Below are 21532 nucleotides of genomic sequence, written 5' to 3'. Positions count from 1 at the left end.
AAGTGTTACTAATTACTTTTCGATTTGATACTACTAATGATACTACTAATGTAAGTAATTTTTAACATTACAAGTTTCAGTTATAGTATTAGTATTTATATAAAATCAAGAAATTAATATCTAAAATACGATATATATAATATAATATAAATTTAGAAACGTGTTATGAAAAATGGCCAAATTTCATTGCAATTATATTTAGAATTATATATAAACATAAATTCTAAAAATAAATAAATAATATGTAAGTAATATGTTAGATCGCGATCTTATGTTCAGCCAAATAAAAATTTTCCAATTATCCAACAAAATATTATATATACATATAAATTATATTAATAAAGATTAACATTAAATTTTGTATAGTAGAGATCTATTACAATTAAATGTATATCCGCGTTACCTTCTAGCACTGTGCATAATATAGCGACGCAAGTCAAGAGGTCGTATTATATAAAGAAAATTACATAAGGAAAATTATTCCTTCATGAAAAACCAAGTGCAAAGTACGTAATAGCGCACGGTATAAATACAACGAGAATGTGTTCTAAATAATCATGCGTACTACATGATTGAGTCTGATCGTTAAATCAATACGGTTATTTTACGATATAAATATAAAAACGATACTAGTCAAACTGTGAGATTTTATCATAAAACAAAATCCAAGAAAAAAACAACATTTATTAATTCATAAGTAAGATTCAACAAAAAAAATCAACCCTTATGGATTTTTTGCAAGAAATTCAATATAAATGGACAGAGAAGCTTGGTAAGAATATTGTTTATACTATTATAATAGTAACAATAGTTCTTTATTTAAATAAGACATTATAATACGTATTATACTATATTATACTATAATATAATTTGTTTCATATTATTATATTATACTAAATACAGTGATTTGAAATTTTGCGATAATTAATAAATATTTCCAGTTATCAAAGAAAAATTCACTCACAGAAAAATTTCATAAAAAATACTTTCAACATTAAACACAAATTTTCTTACATAATAAAATAAAGATGACATTTTATAGTTCAAAATATATTTCTAATTTGTAAAACTTTCAAAGCAAGTAACTGATAATGATATGATAATGTGATAATAACAAATAATATAGACATAATATTTTAACTATAAAACTATGTAATATATTAACGTTATATATAATAGAAATAATAATATATAAATAAATTAACAAATAATTTTGAGAATATAATGTCATTATTACAGTATGTCAGTTATATTCTGTGCACACTGAAATATACAGAGAAATGTAGAATTTAAATATTGATTAATTTGTGTAGTCTTTTTATGACCTGAATGCTTTCCATAATTGAAAATATTAATTTATTTTTTCAGATAAACGAGTAGCCGATTTTCCTTTAGTCGAGTCTTTTTATTACGTGCCACTTATAATATTCGCGTATCTATATTTTGTACTCAGGTGTGGGCCACGATTTATGAAGGACAGACAACCATATTCATTGAAAACGTTTATAAAGTTATATAATATCATTCAAATTATCGGAAACGCTTGGTTGATTTATGATAACATCGATGCCGGTTTGTTCACAAAAACAAAATTAATATGTTATAGCGGGAACGTAATGGATTACTCCTATAATTATACTTTATTGAGGGTAATAAGTTACATATATAAAACACAGGAAACAGATATATATATATATATATATATATATATATATATATATATATCATAGACAAATATCTATTTAAAAATCTTGAACGAAATTCAATTCGTATTTCTCCATATTAAATGCAACTTTGTGTCAAATTTTTGTTCAGATAAAACAACTTTCGGCAATTATGTTTCCGGCTAAGTTTTATTTAAAAAATGATGCGAAAGAGTCATAAGTAAAAAGAAACTAACAAAATAGATTTTGTAAATGGTATACACATACTTTTACAGTATAAAGGGTCAACGATTGTGAGCGAGTAAAGCGTAGTAAACGCGTAGCGAACAAAAAAGTCCTTCATTATTTTGCAATTTTTGCAATAATTATTAAAATATTAAATGAAAAAAATTGGAAAAAATGAGCGCATATTACTCGTAGCTAGACTATGGAATGTGTGCTTCAGGCGTGCCAATAGCGAGAGTTGCACGAAAAAACAAGAGTCGGAGAATGCACTGTCAAACTTTTCGTTGTAACACTTGCCATTGACATGTCTAGAAAACACATCCCACAATTTAGGCGCACGAAACGCATATCAATTCGCTAATCTTTTTTAATTAATATTTCAATAATTATTGTAAAAATTGCAAAATGGCAAAGGAATTTTTTGTTGAGTTTTACTCTATGTTCACGAACGTTGATCCAATCTTTATCAATACTCTGTATATCAAAAGTTCCGGAACGGTCAATTATCTTATAAAATATTATAAAATATATACTTGAGTTTTGGATGATTTTAAATATTCTCATCAAGATCAACATAAAAGTTTTAAATGGAAACTTTTATTTTTTATCAGATATTTTTGCAGCTTATATCGAAAGTTCTTTAATGGGTCTTTTGATGGAGCTTTTCAAAATTTCAATATTCGATTTCTTTAACATTCAAATAAATATCATCAGCTAATAGATTTTCGAATCTTACGATTTTTGCCTGAAATATTTGTCCATTAATAAATTTCTGTGATAATTAACCGTTTCGAAAATTTTGATACGAACTGTACATCGAAGTATTCTTATGTTAACAATCGAATAATATATATATCAACGAAATATAATAATTACTATATATCGCTTACCATACTCATACATATTCGTTTCGTACAATAATAATAAAACAAAAATAATAAAACAAATAAAATAATAAAACAAATTAATTAATATATCTGAATATTATATTGCAGTTATGTAGATGTGTATGGTTTTATTTTATGTTGAAAATCTTGGATTATGTCGAAACATGTGTGTTCATATTAAGGAAGAAAAATAAGCAAGTGTCTGGTTTGCATTTATATCATCATGTATCCACCTTGCTTATTACATGGTTAGGCTTAAGATATTTTGCTGTTGCTCCAATCTTCTTAAGCATCTTCATCAACAGTTTCATACATATGATAATGTACACCTACTACTTCCTAGCAGCTTGGGGACCGGAAGTTCAAGAAGCTATAGCACCTATGAAACAATGGATAACTAAAGCACAAATGGTAAATGATCCTAATTTTTTGCACATTTTTTATATAGCGTAGTGCTATTATTTCTATCCTTTTTAAATTATCTTATTAAGACTTCACGTTTAATTAATGGTATTTATGAATCTCAAAAATTTCTCTTATATTTGCGATTTTATTGTTTTCAAAAATTCATTAAAATATTATCCTATTATATTTTATGGTGGTTTTTTTTTTATATTGCAGGTCCAATTCGTCATATTGATACTGTATGTTTCGCAGAACTTTTTGCCAAATTGCAAGTCCACCGATCATTGGATTGTCATGCTATTCATCGGAAATTTATTGTTTAATTTCTATATGTTTTATGATTTCTATCAAAAGGCATACAATAAACCTAAAAGAAAGACCAAATAGATTGTAAAATATATGTAATATATGTAAATTCAAAAATTGTTTTTATACAGCCAAATGTTCATATTATAAACTCATTGGAATCGAAAAACATTCTATTTTTCGCTTGCTTTATTACTTTAATGTCATATGCTAAATGTAAATAATGGGGGAAGCAACATAGAAAAGTCCTTCATTCTATCATTATTACATTTAGCTAATTTAGTATATAAACAAATTTATAATATGAACATTTAATTGTATGAATATATAGAGAATTTTAAATTAGTATTTTTACATTTATAAATATATAAAATATAAATTTAAAAACAAAAATTTGTAAATAATTAATAAATAATATATAAATAATCATTAATGTTTCTCATATGAATGATGTGCGTGATTGTCCTAATTATCCGTTTTATATACATTATGCAACTTTTTTTATTAAATATTCTGCATTATAATTATTATCTCTCATACATTTTTGAATTATTTATTATATGTCTAGCTATTTTCTATGTTTGATATAGAAGACTATTTCTCTATAACTGTATATCTAATTATAAACTCAGATGAATATTAGTGCTGGACATTTATTATTAACTCTTTTAAGATCTTCTGGATCTTCAATTAATAATTTAATAAATTAATTATTATAATTCTTATATTATTTTCACAAATTATACTTTTTACTTTAGAAATTTCTATGAGATTTATTCAAGATTATGTTTCTTTCTATTTTATCAACTTTATATAGTATGGAAATCTAAAAGATTGGAACATATTCCAATTATTAGTCTAACATTTAAATTTAATGACCTAATTTCTTTAATTAATTTATATTGATTTACATTTGGAAATATAGACTTTTAAGCTGAACAACATATTAGTAAAATTGACAGCGCCAAGTTTTTTTAATTAAAATTTTCTTTACCTTTTTGTTTTATATTAATATTCAGTTTTCAATTTTTAAATTAATTTTTAATTTTTTAATATTATTATTTTTGAAAATTAAAACAACTATTTTGTATAGCAATGTTTTCAATTAAAATATTTATATTTAACTTGTACAAGTTTTCTTCCTTGTACTTCTATTTATCTTGTACAAATTTTTATACTTAGTTGGCGCAATTTCTTTATATCACTACTTTTGTAGACAATATAACGGTTGGATACAATTAGTATGAACTCAAGCATAAACTTGACGCCCTTTTTTAACTTTTTCTAAAAAGGTAAATTTTTGTCGATTATATCACTTTCTTTTTTTAGTCTAATTTGCTAAAAGATATTATATTAAAAAAAAAAATATATATATATATATATATACATATATACATATATGTATATATGTGTATATGTATATGTATATTTTTTAAATATTTAAGCTAATTATATAAGAATATATATAAAATAAATAAATAAATATATATATATATATATATATATATATATATAGAGAGAGAGAGAGAGAGAGAGAGAGGGTGTCCGATTCATGAGGGACCAAACGAAAAGTGATAATAGATTGGGTCAAACTAAGAAGAATAATCCTCTAACATTTTGCAAAATTCGCAATAATTATTAAGTAACAAGCAAAAATGTACATACATATACATACATGCATACATATATATGTATGCATATATACATACATGCATACATACATATGATGATAGATTGGGTCAAACTAAGAAGAATAGTCCTCTACCATTTTGCAAAATTCGCAATAATTATTAAGCAATAAGCAAAAAGTGGTCTACCGCTTCTCATGCGCCGGGACATTTTTAAATATAAATATATATACAATTATATATATATATATATATATATATATATAATTGTATATATATTTATATTTAATAGTTAGATAAAATTCTGCAAGATAGTTGAAATTACTTTTTATATTCAAAGTAATAACGTTTTCATTCAGATAATTCAATAAAATTACATATGAAATATTAACGTCAATAATTTTTAATATTAATTTCCATAATGTATTATTGAAATCTTAATCTATTTCCAAATCCCCTTTGTATATAATAAATTCAATTATATAATTAATATTTTTGATATATAGTTTTGCTACAAAAAATCGCGCATATGCGCGTGTATATTTAATGTCATTATAGTACAATTTCATTAATTCTTTTATTTCGTTATTTCTTATTCGAATCATTAAGTTTGTTTAGCTCTTCTTGTTTTTTTATAAATTATAGCTATATTATATTGAAAATTCTTGTTCAATATTATTGCTCCAATTTAATAATATTTATTACATTTTTGTTTTCCGGAAGATCTGTATTTTTAACTGTTTTGACATTTTCTCTTTTTTTTATTTCTTTTTCAGGAAATGCACATATACAGGGTGAGGAAAAAGTATCGGGACACCTAAATAACTTCTGAACGGTTTGAGATATCGGATTGAAATTTACAAGGTTACAATGGTATCACACAATCTATCAGATAACACCAAAAACGCCCATTTTGACACCCCCGGGGGGCGGGGGGGAGGGAGGACGAGAAAATTTTAAATGGAATGTGGGGTCGAGTGAGGGTTCGTTTGAAAGAGCTTTTCGAGATAAGAACAACGCGATGTCGCCGAGGTCTCTACGATTTTTTTTCGCAGAATTATGATCATTTAAACATTGAGATTTCGCAGTAGCGGAGGACCCACGACGAAGACGTGAGAAAGACTTTCCGCGGACACGTGTGGATAAAATTGCATGTAGGAAGGCATGTGGAGTGTGCGTGCTGGCGCAGTAATTAATGACTCCAAACCACCTCTGCTGTGTGCGCGCGCGCGCGTGTGTGTATGTGTGTGTGTGTGCAAGACCGAGGATGTAGTATGTAATTAACTAAGACAGGTATAGGAAGGTTTATATCAATTGTTCAAAATGTGCACCGTCAACTGTTTGACAACAGGCTCCGATGATAAAAAGATGAAATGGCACACCCCACATGCCTTCCTATATGCAATTTTATCCACACGTATCCGCGAAAAGTTTTTCTCACGTCCTCGTCGTGGGTCCTCCGCTACTGCGAAATCTCAATGTTTAAATGATCATAACTTTGCGAAAAAAAATCGTAGAGCGGCGACATCGCGTTGTTCTCATCTCGAAAAGCTCTTTCAAACGAACCCTCACTCGACCCCACATTCCAATTTAAAATTTTCTCGCCCTCCCTCCCCCCCGCCCCCCGGGGATGTCAAAATGGGCGTTTTTGGTGTTTTGTGATAGATTGTGTGATACCATTGTAACCTTGTAAATTTCAATCCGATATCTCAAACCGTTCAGAAGTTATTTAGGTGTCCCGATACTTTTTCCTCACTCTGTACATTTATATACATATATACATATATACATATATAGTAAATTTTTTATAATATGGACTAAGTTTCAAGTACAAAGTTCTATCTTCTACTCTTCATAATAAACTACTAGTAAGTCAATCAGTGATAAGTCAGAGTCCGACGAGTTTAGCAGTGAATGATTGACTTCTTAAATATCACAATTAAGTTCTCATCAAGTTCTTCTTGTATCTCTTTTTCTTCTCGAAATACAAATCGGACATAATCACATAATGGACTTGTCTAAAAAATTTCATTACTATTGGACGGAAATGGCAGGTGAGTATCATTAATACCAATGAATAATTGGACTTTCTGCATTTCTAAATGTTCAAATTCATAGAAATATTATTCAGAGAGTGATTTATTAATTTAAGCAATTCATTCATTATCCTGCATAAAACAAAGAAAATAAACAAAATAAGTAAAAAAAGAAAAGTGTCTTAGTACGCATTTTTCAAGAACAATATTTTTGAAAAAACTTGAACATATATTTTCAGATCCACGAACAAATGATTGGACTCTGATTAATTCGATATACGAAATTCCATTTATATTAATGACATATTTATTGGTCGTTCTATATTGGGGTCCTCGATTTATGAAGAATAAGCAGCCTTACTCTTTAAAAACATTAATAAAAATTTACAATTTTTGCCAAATCATAGCAAATGCTTGGTTAGTGCGAGAACATCTAGCTGCCGGGTGGATGAAAGATATACCGTTAACTTGCATGCCTGTTATTCTTATGAACCACGTTATTATAAGGTACGCAAATTTTTTACTTACACGTATATATAATAATATGCTTCTCAAAAACATATACCACGCAATAAGATGCATAGATATTTGAAATATGTAAGATATTCTACATGAGACATTCATAAAACATATTCTCAGAAAAGATAGAGCGATAGAGTATGTGTGTGTGTGTGTGTGTGTGTGTGTGTGTGTGTATATATATATATATATATATATATATATATACAACGAATTCTGTTAAAAATATGAATAATTAATAATTTCTTCAAAACGAAATACATTTCTTACACAAGTATAACATATAATATATTAATATTTGCAATTTGATTCTCAGCTTAGTCAAATTCTGTGGTGGGTTCTACTACTAAAAATAGCGGATTGCGGAGAAACGGTAATGTTTATGCTGAGAAAGAAAGATAAACAGATTTCGTTCTTACATGTATATCATCACGTATCGAGTATAACGCTTGTTTGGTTAGCAGTAAAGTACCACGCTGGAGAAATGACCACGTTCGTCACGATTATTAATTGTAGCGTGCATGTATTGATGTATATCTATTATTTCCTCGCAGCATTTGGACCGCGCGTTCAAACGATTATTAAGCCGATTAAACCTTACATCACTATTCTTCAAATGGCAAGTATTACTATTATAATCTTTTATATTAAAAATTAATAATTATATTCTTAATTACAAAACTTATTTCTAAAAGATTTTTTCAAATATCAGCATATTTAAAAGATTAGAATAATTAAAAGATTATTTGAAACATTAGTAAACAGAGAAGATAAAAGAAAAAAATAAAAAAAAATAAAAAAGAGAATATTACTTATTACTCTAACAACTTTTATGTTTATATTGTACAAAATTTTTTTTATTCAATTTGAAAAAAATTAAAATAAGTTTTAATCAATTTTATGTTGATTTGTTTGTTATATAAATAGGTGCAGTTCTTTGTTGTTATACTCTACGCGATGCAAACTTTAATGCCAAGCTGTCATGTATCAAGTGGTTTCGGCATTATGTTTTTACTAAATGTGCTAATAAATTGGTTCATGTTTTATCAATTTTATCAACAATCGTACGTTTCACCAAAAGTGAAACAATAAAACAGAGAAAGGAGAAGATAATTACTAAAGAATATACATATATGTATAAAAGGATATTACTATTATAAAAATATATGATAAAAAAACGTAATAATAATTTATTTATCAAACTTCTGTGTGCATCTTAAATATCTATGTGGAAATAATTGTGTAAAATACATTATAAATAATTATTCTATAAATATTGTGTTATCAGACATACTTATTATTGTACAAATAATATTTATTGTATTTATATATTTATGTTTTTTATTAGCTTTTGTTTTTTATTAGTTTTTTATTATCTTTTTCCATTAACTGTTAAAAACCATAGAAATAAGTTATTTATTATATATAAATATAGATAAATATAGTAACATTTTTATTGGCAATATAATAAAATTTATTGTTTAATTCTGAATTTAAATGTTTAAAAAATAAAATTCAAATCTGACAAGCATCTTATACACAGAGGAAAAATGAATTCCTGTCCTATATTCGCAATTGAATCAACATGATGTAATAAATATGTACATAAAATAATAAAGATATAACATGTGTGTGTGTCTGTGTATGTGTGTTTAACAAGCAACAAAAAATTTTATAAAAATGTTAATATCTGCGATTCAATCGATAATTAAAATGCATTTCTTTTGATTTTCTTTTATATAATTGATAATAATTTATTTGAATAAAGAAGTATCACAAGTATGCTTATTATTTCACATCACATATTATGTAACATCCTTAGAAGTTAAATAATTTTATACAATCTAAGAAAAGAGAAATGCCACGAGTGTAAAAAGATAGGATATGTCTGCAGGGATTATTCTAAAAAGAATAAACTACAAATCAACTATTTATGAAAATTCAGTACCGATGAACAGATTTTGCAACATAAATATCTTACAGATTTAGCAACATAAGTATATTACAGATTTTGCAAACTAAATGTTCCGCTATTAGATTAATAAAGAACCTCGCACGTACCCTTATGGAAATTGAAATTCGGTTGAATCGTCTGAAACTTTCAGAAAAGTTAGTTCTTACCATGCTCATCAAAAGTCATAATGGGCATGAAATCCAGAAATGGCCAGGTTTTGAGATACGTTTGATTAAAAGTCGGAAAAATAGCTGTTTGAGACTAGATTGCTGTGTCGGAAAAATAGCTGTTTGAGACTAGATTGCTGTGTAGGTTACGCAAAACCAATAAAGTATGTGTGTATGTGTGTGTGCGTGTGTATGCTGTGTGTGTATGTGTGTAAGTGTGGTAGGTTATTAAGCTTCCAGGTCAACAATAACGTCACATACAATTATATACACAGACACACAGACACACACACAGACACACACACACACACACACACTTTATTGGTGTTGCGTAATCTACACAGCATCTAGTCTCAAAAAGCCATTTTTTCAACTTTTAACCATATGTATCTCAAATCCTGGCCATTTCTAGACTTCGTGCCCATTATGACTTTTGATCAGCATGATAAGAACTTTTCTGAAAGTTTGAGATGATTCGACCGAATCATCTCAAACTTTCAGAAAAGTCTTCTATTTCCATAAGGGTGTGTGCGGGGTCCTTTCATTGCAATTATTTTTAAAATTATATGTAAAAATAAATTCTAAAAATAAATAAATAATATATAAGTAATATGTTAGATCGCGATCTTATGTTCAACCAAATAAAAATTTTCCAATTAACAAAATATCACATATATAAATTATATTAATAGAGATTAAAATTAAACTTTATAGAGATCTATTTTAATTTACTGTTTATGTGTGTCACATTCTGGCAGTGTGTTCGGGACTGTGACAGAACATAGCGACGCAAGTCAAGAGGTCGTATCACAGGAAAATTACATTCTTGCATGAGAAACCAAGTGCAAAGTACGTGATAGTGAATGGTATAAATACAACAGAAGTGTGTTCTAGACAACCATCCGTACTACATGATGCGGATGATCGATTCTGATCGTTAAATCAATACGTTATTTTACGATATAAATTTAAAAACGATACTAGTTAAACTGTGAGATTTATCATAAAACAAAATTCAAGAAAAAAACATTTATTAATTCATAAGTAAAATTCAACAAATAAAATCAACCTTCATGGATTTTTTGCAAGAAATTCAATATAAATGGACAGAGAAGCTTGGTAAGAATATTGTTTATACTATTATAATAGTAACAATAGTTCTTTATTTAAATAAGACATTATAATACGTATTATACTATATTATACTATAACATAATTTGTTTCATATCATTGTATTATATTAAATATAGTGACTTGAAATTTTGCGATAATTAATATTCTCAATTATCAAAGAAAAATTCACTCACAGAAAAATTTCATAAAAATACTTTCAGCATTAAACATAAATTTTCTTACATAATAAAATAAAGGTGACATTTTATAATTCAAAATATATTTCTATTTTGTAAAACTTTCAAAGCAAGTAATTGATAATGATATGATAATGTGATAATAACAAATAAAATAAACATAATATTTTAACTATAAAACTATGTAATATATTAATGTCATATATAATGAAAATAATAATATATAAATAAATTAACAAATAATTTTGAGAATATAATGTCATTATTACAGTATGTCAGTTATATTCTGTGCACACTGAAATATACAGAGAAATGTAGAATTTAAATATTGATTAATTTGTGTAGTCTTTTTATGACCTGAATGCTTTCCATAATTGAAAATATTAATTTATTTTTTCAGATAAACGAGTAGCCGATTTTCCTTTAGTCGAGTCTTTTTATTACGTGCCACTTATAATATTCGCGTATCTATATTTTGTACTCAGGTGTGGGCCACGATTTATGAAGGACAGACAACCATATTCATTGAAAACGTTTATGAAGTTATATAATATCATTCAAATTATCGCAAACGCTTGGTTGGTTTATGATCACATCGATGCCGGTTTGTTCACGAACTCAAAATTAATATTCTATAACGGGAACATAATGGATTACTCCTACAATTATACTCCATTAAGGGTAATAAGTTACATATAATAAGTTACATATATAAAACACAGGAAACAGATATATATATATATATATATATATATATATATATATATATATATCGTAGACAAATATCTGTTTAAAAATCTTGAACGAAACTCAGTATGTATTTCTCCATAATATTTGCAATTTTGTGTCAAACTTTGTTAAGATAAAACAACTTTCGGCAATTATGTTTCCGGCTAAGTTTTATTTAAAAAATGATGCAAAAAAGAGTGAGTAAAAAAACTAACAAAATAGTTTTGGTGAGTGGTATACACACAGTATAAAGAGTGCTTGATAAAGGATCAATGCTTGTGAGCGAGTAAAGCGTAGTAAACTGAACAAATAAGTCCTTCATTAGTTTGCAATTTTTGTAATAATTATTGAAATATTAAATTTAAAAAATTGAAAAAAAATGAGCGCATATTACTCGTAGCTAGACTATGGAATGTGTGCTTCGGGCCAATAACGAGTATTGCACGGTAACGAAAGAACAAGAGTCGGAAAATGCACTGTCAAACTTTTCGTTGCAATGTAACATTTGACAGGTCTAGAAAATACATCCTACAACTTAGGCGCACGAAACGCATACCAATTCGCTAGTCTTTTTTAATTAATATTTCAATAATTATTGTAAAAATTGCAAAATGGCAAAGGAATTTTTTGTTGAGTTTACTCTATGTTCATGAACGTTGATCCAATCTTTATCAACAACCTATATATGAAAAGTTCCGGAACGGCCAATTATCTTAGAAAATATTATAAAATATATACTTAAGTTTCGGGTAATTTTAAAAATTCTTATCAAGAACAACATAAAAGTTTTAAATGGAAACTTTTGTTTTTTATTAGATATTTTTGTAGCTTATATTGAGAGTTCCTCAATAGGGCTTTTGATGGAACTTTTCAAAAAATTTCAATATTTGACTTCTTTAATATTCAACATTTAAATAAATATCGTCAGCTAATAGATTTTCGAATCTTACGATTTTTGCCTGAAATATTTGTCCATTAATAAATTTCTGTGATAATTAACCGTTTCGAAAATTTTGATACGAACTGTACATCGAAGTATTCTTATGTTAACAATCGAATAATATATATATCAACGAAATATAATAATTACTATATATCGCTTACCATACTCATACATATTCGTTTCGTACAATAATAATAAAACAAAAATAATAAAACAAATAAAATAATAAAACAAATTAATTAATATATCTGAATATTATATTGCAGTTATGTAGATGTGTATGGTTTTATTTTATGTTGAAAATCTTGGATTATGTCGAAACATGTGTGTTCATATTAAGGAAGAAAAATAAGCAAGTGTCTGGTTTGCATTTATATCATCATGTATCCACCTTGCTTATTACATGGTTAGGCTTAAGATATTTTGCTGTTGGTCCCGCCGTAATAAATAGCCTCGTCAACAGTTTCATACATACGATAATGTACACTTACTACTTCCTAGCAACTTGGGGACCGGAAGTTCAAGAAGCTATAGCACCTATGAAACAATGGATAACTAAAGCACAAATGGTAAACGCTTCTAATTTTTTTGTGCGTTTTTTTATATAGCGTAGTGTGTATTATTTCTATTCTCTTTAAATTATCTTATTAACACTTCACGTTTAATTAATAGTATTTATGAATCTCAAAAATTTCTCTTATATTTGCGATTTTATTGTTTTCAAAAATTCATTAAAACATCTAATTATATTTTATGGTGTTCTTTTTTACATTACAGGTCCAATTCGTCATATTAATACTGTATGTTTCGCAGAACTTTTTGCCAAATTGCAAGGTCATCGACCATTGGATTGTCATACTATTCATCGGAAATTTATTGTTTAATTTCTATATGTTTTATGATTTCTATCAAAAGGCATACAATAAACCTAAAAGAAAGACCAAATAGATTGTAAAATATATGTAATATATGTAAAAATTCAAATAATATTGTAATATATTCAAAAATTGTTTTTATACAGCCAAATGTTCATATTATAAACTCATAGGAATCAAAAAACATTCTATTTTTCGCTCGCTTTATTACTTTAATGTCATATGCTAAATGTAAATAATGGGAGAAGCAACATAGAAAAGTCCTTCATTCTATCATTATTACATTTAGTTAATTTAGAATCTGAACAAATTTATAATATGAACATTTAATTGTATGAATATATAGAGAATTTTAAATTATTATTTTTACATTTATAAATATATAAAATACAAATATAAAAACAAAAATTTGTAAATAATTTGTAAATAATTAATAAATAATATATAAATAATCATTAATGTTTCTCATATGAATGATGTGCGTGATTGTCCTAATTATCCGTTTTATATACATTATGCAACTTTTTTTATTAAATATTCTGCATTATAATTATTATCTCTCATACATTTTTGAATTATTTATTATATGTCTAGCTATTTTCTATGTTTGATATAGAAGACTATTTCTCTGTAACTGTATATTTAATAATAAGATAAATATTGTTTTGAATAAATATTAATATTATGAATTTATTTGATGTTATCTTATTATTTGATGTTTATTTGATATTACCTGTCTAGTCAGTAATCTGTGTGACAAATTTAAGCGTTGTGATAGTTTTAGAATTATATCATTACAATAAAAGTTTTCCTCATAATAAACGTAAGGCGTGTTTAAAGTGAAAAAACTCAGGATAATAGCCAATCAAGATGTTATCGTAATGTAAAATAATCCACATTTCTTATTATTTTATTAAACACATTAACACTTTCCAAAACAAGATAAAACAATTAACCACAGGAAGATAATGAAAGAAAAAACAAAAGCAAGATTTCTTATTTAGATGGAATATAATCAAAGGTAATTTAATAGTTAGATAAAATTCTGCAAGAGAGTTGAAATTACTTTTTATATTCAAAGTAATAACGTTTTCATTCAGATAATTCAATAAAATTGCATATGAAATATTAATGTCAATAATTTTTAATATTAATTTGCATAATGCATTATTGAAATCTTAATCTATTTCCAAATCCCCTTCGTATATAATAAATTCAGTTATATAATTAATATTTTTGATATACAGTTTTGTTACAAAAAATCGCGCATATGCATATTTAATGTCATTATAATACAATTTCGTTAATTCTTTTATTCCGTTACTTCTTATTCGATTCATTAAGTTTGTTTAGCTCTTCTTGTTTTTTTATAAATTATAGCTATATTATATTGGAAGTTCTTATTCAATATTATTACTCCAATTTAATAATATTTATTACATTTTTGTTTTCTGAAAAATATGTATTTTTAACAGAAAATCTGTTTTGACAATTTCTCTTTTTTTTCTTTTTTTTCAGGAACACATATACATTTGGATACATATACAAATTTTTTATAATATGGACTAAGTTTCAAATACAAAGTTCTATCTTCTACTACTCTTCAGAATAAACTATTATTAAGTCAATCAGAAAGTGATAAGACAGAATCTGACGAGGTTAGCAATGAATGATTGACTTCTTAAATATCATCATAATCAAGTTCTTTTGTATCTCTTTTTTTCTCGAAATACAAAGCGGATATAATCACATAATGGACTTGTCTAAAAATATTTCATTACTATTGGACGGAAATGGCTGGTGAGTAGAATTAATAGCAATGATGAATAATTGGACGTTTTCTGCTTTTTTAAATGTTAAGATTGATAGAAATATTATTTAAAGAATGATTTACTAATTTAAGCAGTTTATTCATAATCCTGCGTAAACGAAGAATATAAATAAAATAAGTAAAAAAGAGAAAAATCTTAGTGCGTACTTTTCAAGAACAATATTTTTTAAAAAACTTGAACATTTGTTTTTAGATCCACGAACAAATGATTGGACTCTAATCAATTCGATATACGAAATTCCATTTATATTAATACATATTTATTATATATTTAATAGTCTTCCTATTAGGGTCCTCGATTTATGAAGAATAAGCGTCCTTACTCTTTAAAAACATTAATAAAAATTTACAATTTTTGCCAAATCATAGCAAATGTTTGGCTAGAGCGAGAACATTTAGCTGCCGGGTGGATGAAGGATTTACCGTTAACTTGCATGCCTGTTACTTATTCTTATGAACCACGTTATTATAAGGTACGCAAATTTTTTATTTACACGTATATATAATAACATGCTTCTCAAAAACATATATCACGCAATAAGATGCATAGATATTTGAAATATGTAAGATATTCTACATAAGACATTCAGAAAACATATTCTCAGAAAAGATAGAGCGATATAGTATCTACACACACACACAAACACACACACACACATGTATGTATGTATGTATGTGTATATATATATATATATATATATATATATATATATATACACACAACGAATTGTGTTAAAAATATGAATAATTAATAATTTCTTCAAAATGTACGAATCACATTTCTTATACAAGTATAACATATAATATATTAATATTTGCAATTTGATTCTCAGCTTAATCAAATTCTGTGGTGGGTTCTACTACTAAAAGTAGCGGATTGCGGAGAAACGGTAATGTTTATGCTGAGAAAGAAAGATAAACAGATTTCGTTCTTACATGTATATCATCACGTATCGAGTATAACGCTTACTTGGTTAAGAGTAAAGTACCAAGCTGGAGAAATGGCCACGTTCGTCACGATTATTAATTGTAGCGTGCATGTATTGATGTATTGTATATCTATTATTTCCTCGCAGCATTTGGACCGCGTGTCCAAACGATTATTAAGCCGATTAAATCTTACATCACTATTCTTCAAATGGCAAGTATTACTATTATAATCTTTCATATTGAAAATTAATTAATTATATTCTCAAAAAATTACAAAACTTATTTCTAAAAGACTTTTTCAAATATCAGCATATTTAAAAGATTAGAATAATTAAAAGATTATTTGAAACATTAGTAAACAGAGAAGATAAAGGAAAAAGATAAAAAAAAAGAAAATATTACTTTATGTAACATATTACTGTAACAACTTTTATTATTAATATTTTGTTATCATACTTATTATTGTACAAATAATATTTATTGTATTTATATATTTATGTTTTTTATTAGCATCTTTTACCTTTAACTGTTAAAAACCATAGAAATAAGTTATTTATATATAAATTTAGTTATATATAAATATAGATAAACATAGTAACATTTATTGGCAATGTAATAAAATTTATTGTTTAGTTCTGAATTTAAATGTTTAAAAAATAAAATTCAAATCTGACAAGCATCAAATCTTACACACAGAGGAAAAATGAATTCCTGTTCTATATTCGCATTCCAATTGAATCAACATGATGTAATAAATATGTACATAAAATATAAAGATATAACATGTGTGTATGTGTGTCTGTGTATGTGTGTTTGACAAGCAACAAAAAATTTTATAAAAATGTTAATATCTGCGATAATTAAAATGCATTTCTTTTGAGTTTCTTTTATATAATTGATAATAATTTAATTGAATAAAGAAGCGTCACAAGTATGCTTATTATTTTACATCACATACAACATGTAACATCCTTAAAAGTTAAATAATTTTATACAGTCTAGAAAAAGAGATATGCCACGAGTTTAAAGAGGTGGGACATGTCTTCAGGGATTATTCTATAAACTGCAAATCAACTATTGAATCAACTATTTATGAAAATTCAGTATCGATGAACAGATTTTGCAACATAAGTATCTTACAGATTTAGCAACATAAGTATATTTCAGATTTTGCAACTTAAATGTTCCGCTATTAGATTAATAAATTTTTTAATCAGGTTTTTTTAATCATTTACTAGAACTCGTTTATATGTCATTTTTTAAACTGCAATAAATTCTATTTAAAAAATTTTTTAAATGTATTAGATTCGCATACGGCTTTTGTATCTCATGTAGAGACTGTTATATCGTCTCTACATATTGTACTTCCATGTCTATTGTTCCATGTCTTCGCCAACCAACGCAAGCCAACTAAGGCACGACAGTCAACGTGATGTCTGACGGCGGCGACAATGTGACGGCGCGTTTAACATAACACGTTGTTATAGTTTAGTTTCCAGCATAGAAACGAGGAAACTGAAAGCGTCCTTTTCCCCACCCTACCAATCGATTAATAAAACTCGGCTGATGTTTGCGTAAAGAATAGTCAAAAGCGCGCATTTTCGTATAACTCATTATAATCACATCCCGACATGCTTATTTCAGATAATACGCTGGTTATTCTGTTATTCATAAAAAGAATGTGTCATTTGCGTTACTTAATCTGATATTGTTTGGAAAAAAAGTTATTCGGCTCGCAATAAACTAAGATATTTCGCTCAGACGATAGAAATAATCGAGTCGTTTCTTGTGCAATGCAAGATTACAACGATGATGAGATTCGTTATTACGAAGTAAAGTCTTTTGTCTTCTCATTATATAGTTTTCCACGAGAAGAAAGAGACCCCATAATCTTTTTGTATCTGGCATAGCAGAAACTTCATTCCCTTTAAGCCTCTCTTTAGTTGTCAAAAGAAATTGTACGTGACGTTAAACCTTGTCGTCAATTGCAGGATATTCCGCTAAGAAGATAAATATCCCAAGTTATGTAACAACAAAGTATATCCGATTTAATAAATAAATATTGCCACAGATTTCTCTCTTCTCCCTCTCATTATTATTATCTTGTATAAATATTATTACTAAAATTTCGCTTCTAACTGATTCCAATCAATCTAATCTATTCAATTGAAATATACATTTTCCGTCCAGTAGCAAATTATATAAAGTTGTTGGATTGAAAAATGTGGAAAGATTTGTGTTCTGTTAAATATGATTCATATATAGATATATCATAGATATATCATAAATATCATAAAAAATTTTAATAACAAATAGCAATGCCTTGTGTAATTTTTAAAAAAGAGATGCTAGAATATGGATAATCACGTACTGTCTCTCGCATCTTGATGCTCTACTTTGTTCCTGGCACATGCATGCGCAAACTTGAACGTATCATCGGAGATCCATCGATAGATCACGTCCGTGAGATAAGAAACGATTGGTAGCGTATTGAGGACAAAGAAAAAGAGAGAGAGAAAAAGAGAAAGAGAGAGATAGCGAGAAAGAGAAAAAAAGGACGAAAAAATCGAGAAGAGATCGAGAAGATTTATCTCCTCATCGAAAGCTTTGGAAAGATTCATGAACCTTAATTTTAACGTTAATAAAAAAGACAAAAATAACTTTCTCAATAATAATTGTAAAATAAAAACATTTATTATAAATATTAGTAAAAATATCATAACAATATAAAATTAAGAATATTCAGTGTATATTGTGTACAAGCAATAAGAATGATTGTACTAAAAGCAAGTAAGTAGAAAAACATAAACAAATATCCTATCTTAAACAAATATGATAAGAGATACAGATGACAAGTATGACAAATGATTGCAAAACGTATGAGAGACGGAAGTGAATACTTTGCTATGACATCTTAATAAAATATTTATAATTTACCGTATTTCCGTGCGAAAATAATTATTTTTTTCCCGAGAAAAATCACATTTTGTCGTTAATGTTATGTTGTTTTGCGGACTCTTAAAGTTTTCTTTAACATCGTGATGTAAAGATACATGTATATAGATTTATATATAGGTATACAAGAGAGAGTATGACCGAGCAAAACTCGCAAAAATTCATCTTTTAGCTATACTGTAAAAAATATAAAAAGAGAGAACTATATAAACCGATACAAATATATAACCCGAAACAAATATTTTGACATCAGTGTAATCGGTTCGCGTAATATCTAAATTTAACTCATCATTTTTGTCATTGGAAATCGCAAATTGTTTAGATGCAGATAAATATGTTCTTCTTATGCGTTCCAAAAACTGTAATTTTTTAAGTTTAAAATAATAAAATAATCTATAATCTATATTTTTTCAAAAAATAGAAAAAACTTGCGAGAATTATGATAAAAATACATTCTAAAATATTATCTCAATTTAAATAATTCGTATTTAAATTATTGGTAATTTAAGATTCTGATATTTTAATATTTTATAATCAGAGATATATATTTGTTTGTGTTTATTAATATATGATCATTGGATCATTGTTCATTGAATTTATTAAAATTTTTTATAAATGAATTTATATATTAATAAACACGGACAAATTTATATAGAAATATGGGAATTTATATAAAAGTACATTAAAATCCATAAGTTTTCGAAGTTATATAGATTATATCGAAAATTCGATACAGTTTAAATTAAATCTAATCAAGCAAAGAGTAAAACTCACATACAAAAAAACCATAGAATTAAAGAAAATAATATGATTTAAATAATGCAATCAAATCCAATCAAAAACTATAATATTACAAAATTTAATGGTATAGAGCACATATGTAAAATGTTCTTGATTGAAATTTTCTTCATGTGAAAATTTGTTTTAATTAGAAATTATCTCAATATACTTAAAGTTAGAATGTTTATTATCAATAATGAATTACAATTTTATTTAATTAATTTATAAATTAATATATAAATTAATTTATAAATTAACAACATAAGATGGCCGAAGTATAAAATGATTGTTAATAAAAAAACGTAAATATACAAAAACATTTATGATAATTAGTTATATATATATATATATATATATATATATACAGGGTGACCCATTTTAACTTAGGCAGCCAAATAACTCGAAAAATAAGCACACTACGAAAAAATGGTTAGAATCAAAATTTCGTCATTTCGAGGGGGACGTACAATGACGTTAAAATCAGCCCCCCCACCCCTCCACCTGAGCGGTGAGGGGGGGCAAGTTTGAAATCTTAAATGGAACCCCCTATTTTTCATTGCATATTCTTGTAGCTTATCTCGAGAGCTTTCCAAAACACTATAATTAAGTACCTTTTTATTAAGTACTTTTTGAGTTATAAGGCTTGAAATAATTTCTTAATTTTACATAAACCATAAAATATCTAGTAAACCATTCATTTTTCGATTATCTTACCTTCATACTTTTATGTACAAAATAATGAGAGGAATCCATTGGTGTAAAGAAAACACATAGTTGTTTCTAAGAAAAAATATATAATTTGCAATTAACAATTCCATATTTTTTCTTAAAAACAACTGTATGTTTTCTTTACACCAATTGATTCCTCTCATTATTTTGTACATAAAAGTATGAAGGTAAGATAATCGAAAAATAAATGGCTTACTAGATATTTTATGGTTTATGTAAAATTAAGAAATTATTTCAAGCCTTATAACTCAAAAAGTACTTAATAAAAAGGTACTTAATTATAGTGTTTTGGAAAGCTCTCGAGATAAGCTACAAGAATATGTAATGAAAAATAGGGGGTTCCATTTAAGATTTCAAACTTGCCCCCCCTCACCGCCCAGGGGGAGGGGTGGGGGGGCTGATTTTAACATCATTGTACGTCCCCCTCGAAATGACGAAATTTTGATTCTAACCATTTTTTCGTAGTGTGCTTATTTTTCGAGTTATTTGGCTGCCTAAGTTAAAATGGGTCACCCTGTATATAAAGCATAGAATGTAGCAGAATTTCTTATCAAAAATATTTTCATTTTACTTTTAAGCCAAAGGACATTTCACATCATAACAATATTGTTTCGAAATCAAAGGTTAGCCATATTCGTTACAGCCGTTTATACTCGTTT

General features: G+C 26.6%; 2 protein-coding genes across 2 annotated transcripts; both read left to right on the top strand.

Moving 5' to 3' along the window:
* The first annotated feature begins 549 nt into the window (after positions 1 to 549).
* Positions 550 to 8772, top strand: LOC105257376 (elongation of very long chain fatty acids protein 4). Its single transcript, XM_025412582.1, has 7 exons — positions 550 to 772; positions 1369 to 1649; positions 2885 to 3187; positions 3398 to 3566; positions 7507 to 7658; positions 7987 to 8289; positions 8598 to 8772. The coding sequence occupies exons 1-7, from the start codon at positions 727 to 729 to the stop codon at positions 8760 to 8762; spliced, it is 1419 nt and encodes a 472-aa protein (XP_025268367.1). The 5' UTR covers positions 550 to 726; the 3' UTR covers positions 8763 to 8772.
* Positions 8773 to 10689: 1917 nt separating this feature from the next.
* On the top strand, positions 10690 to 13971 carry LOC112639251 (elongation of very long chain fatty acids protein 4-like). The gene is made up of 4 exons (XM_025412600.1): positions 10690 to 10910; positions 11502 to 11782; positions 13040 to 13342; positions 13551 to 13971. Exons 1-4 carry the CDS (start codon positions 10865 to 10867, stop codon positions 13719 to 13721), a joined length of 801 nt encoding a protein of 266 aa, XP_025268385.1. The 5' UTR covers positions 10690 to 10864; the 3' UTR covers positions 13722 to 13971.
* Positions 13972 to 21532: the final 7561 nt, after the last annotated feature.

Source organism: Camponotus floridanus, unplaced genomic scaffold, assembly GCF_003227725.1.
Source record: "Camponotus floridanus strain SB8 unplaced genomic scaffold, Cflo_v7.5 scaffold53, whole genome shotgun sequence".
NCBI lineage: Eukaryota > Metazoa > Arthropoda > Insecta > Hymenoptera > Formicidae > Camponotus > Camponotus floridanus.
This window is presented reverse-complemented; position numbering and strand designations above follow the sequence as displayed.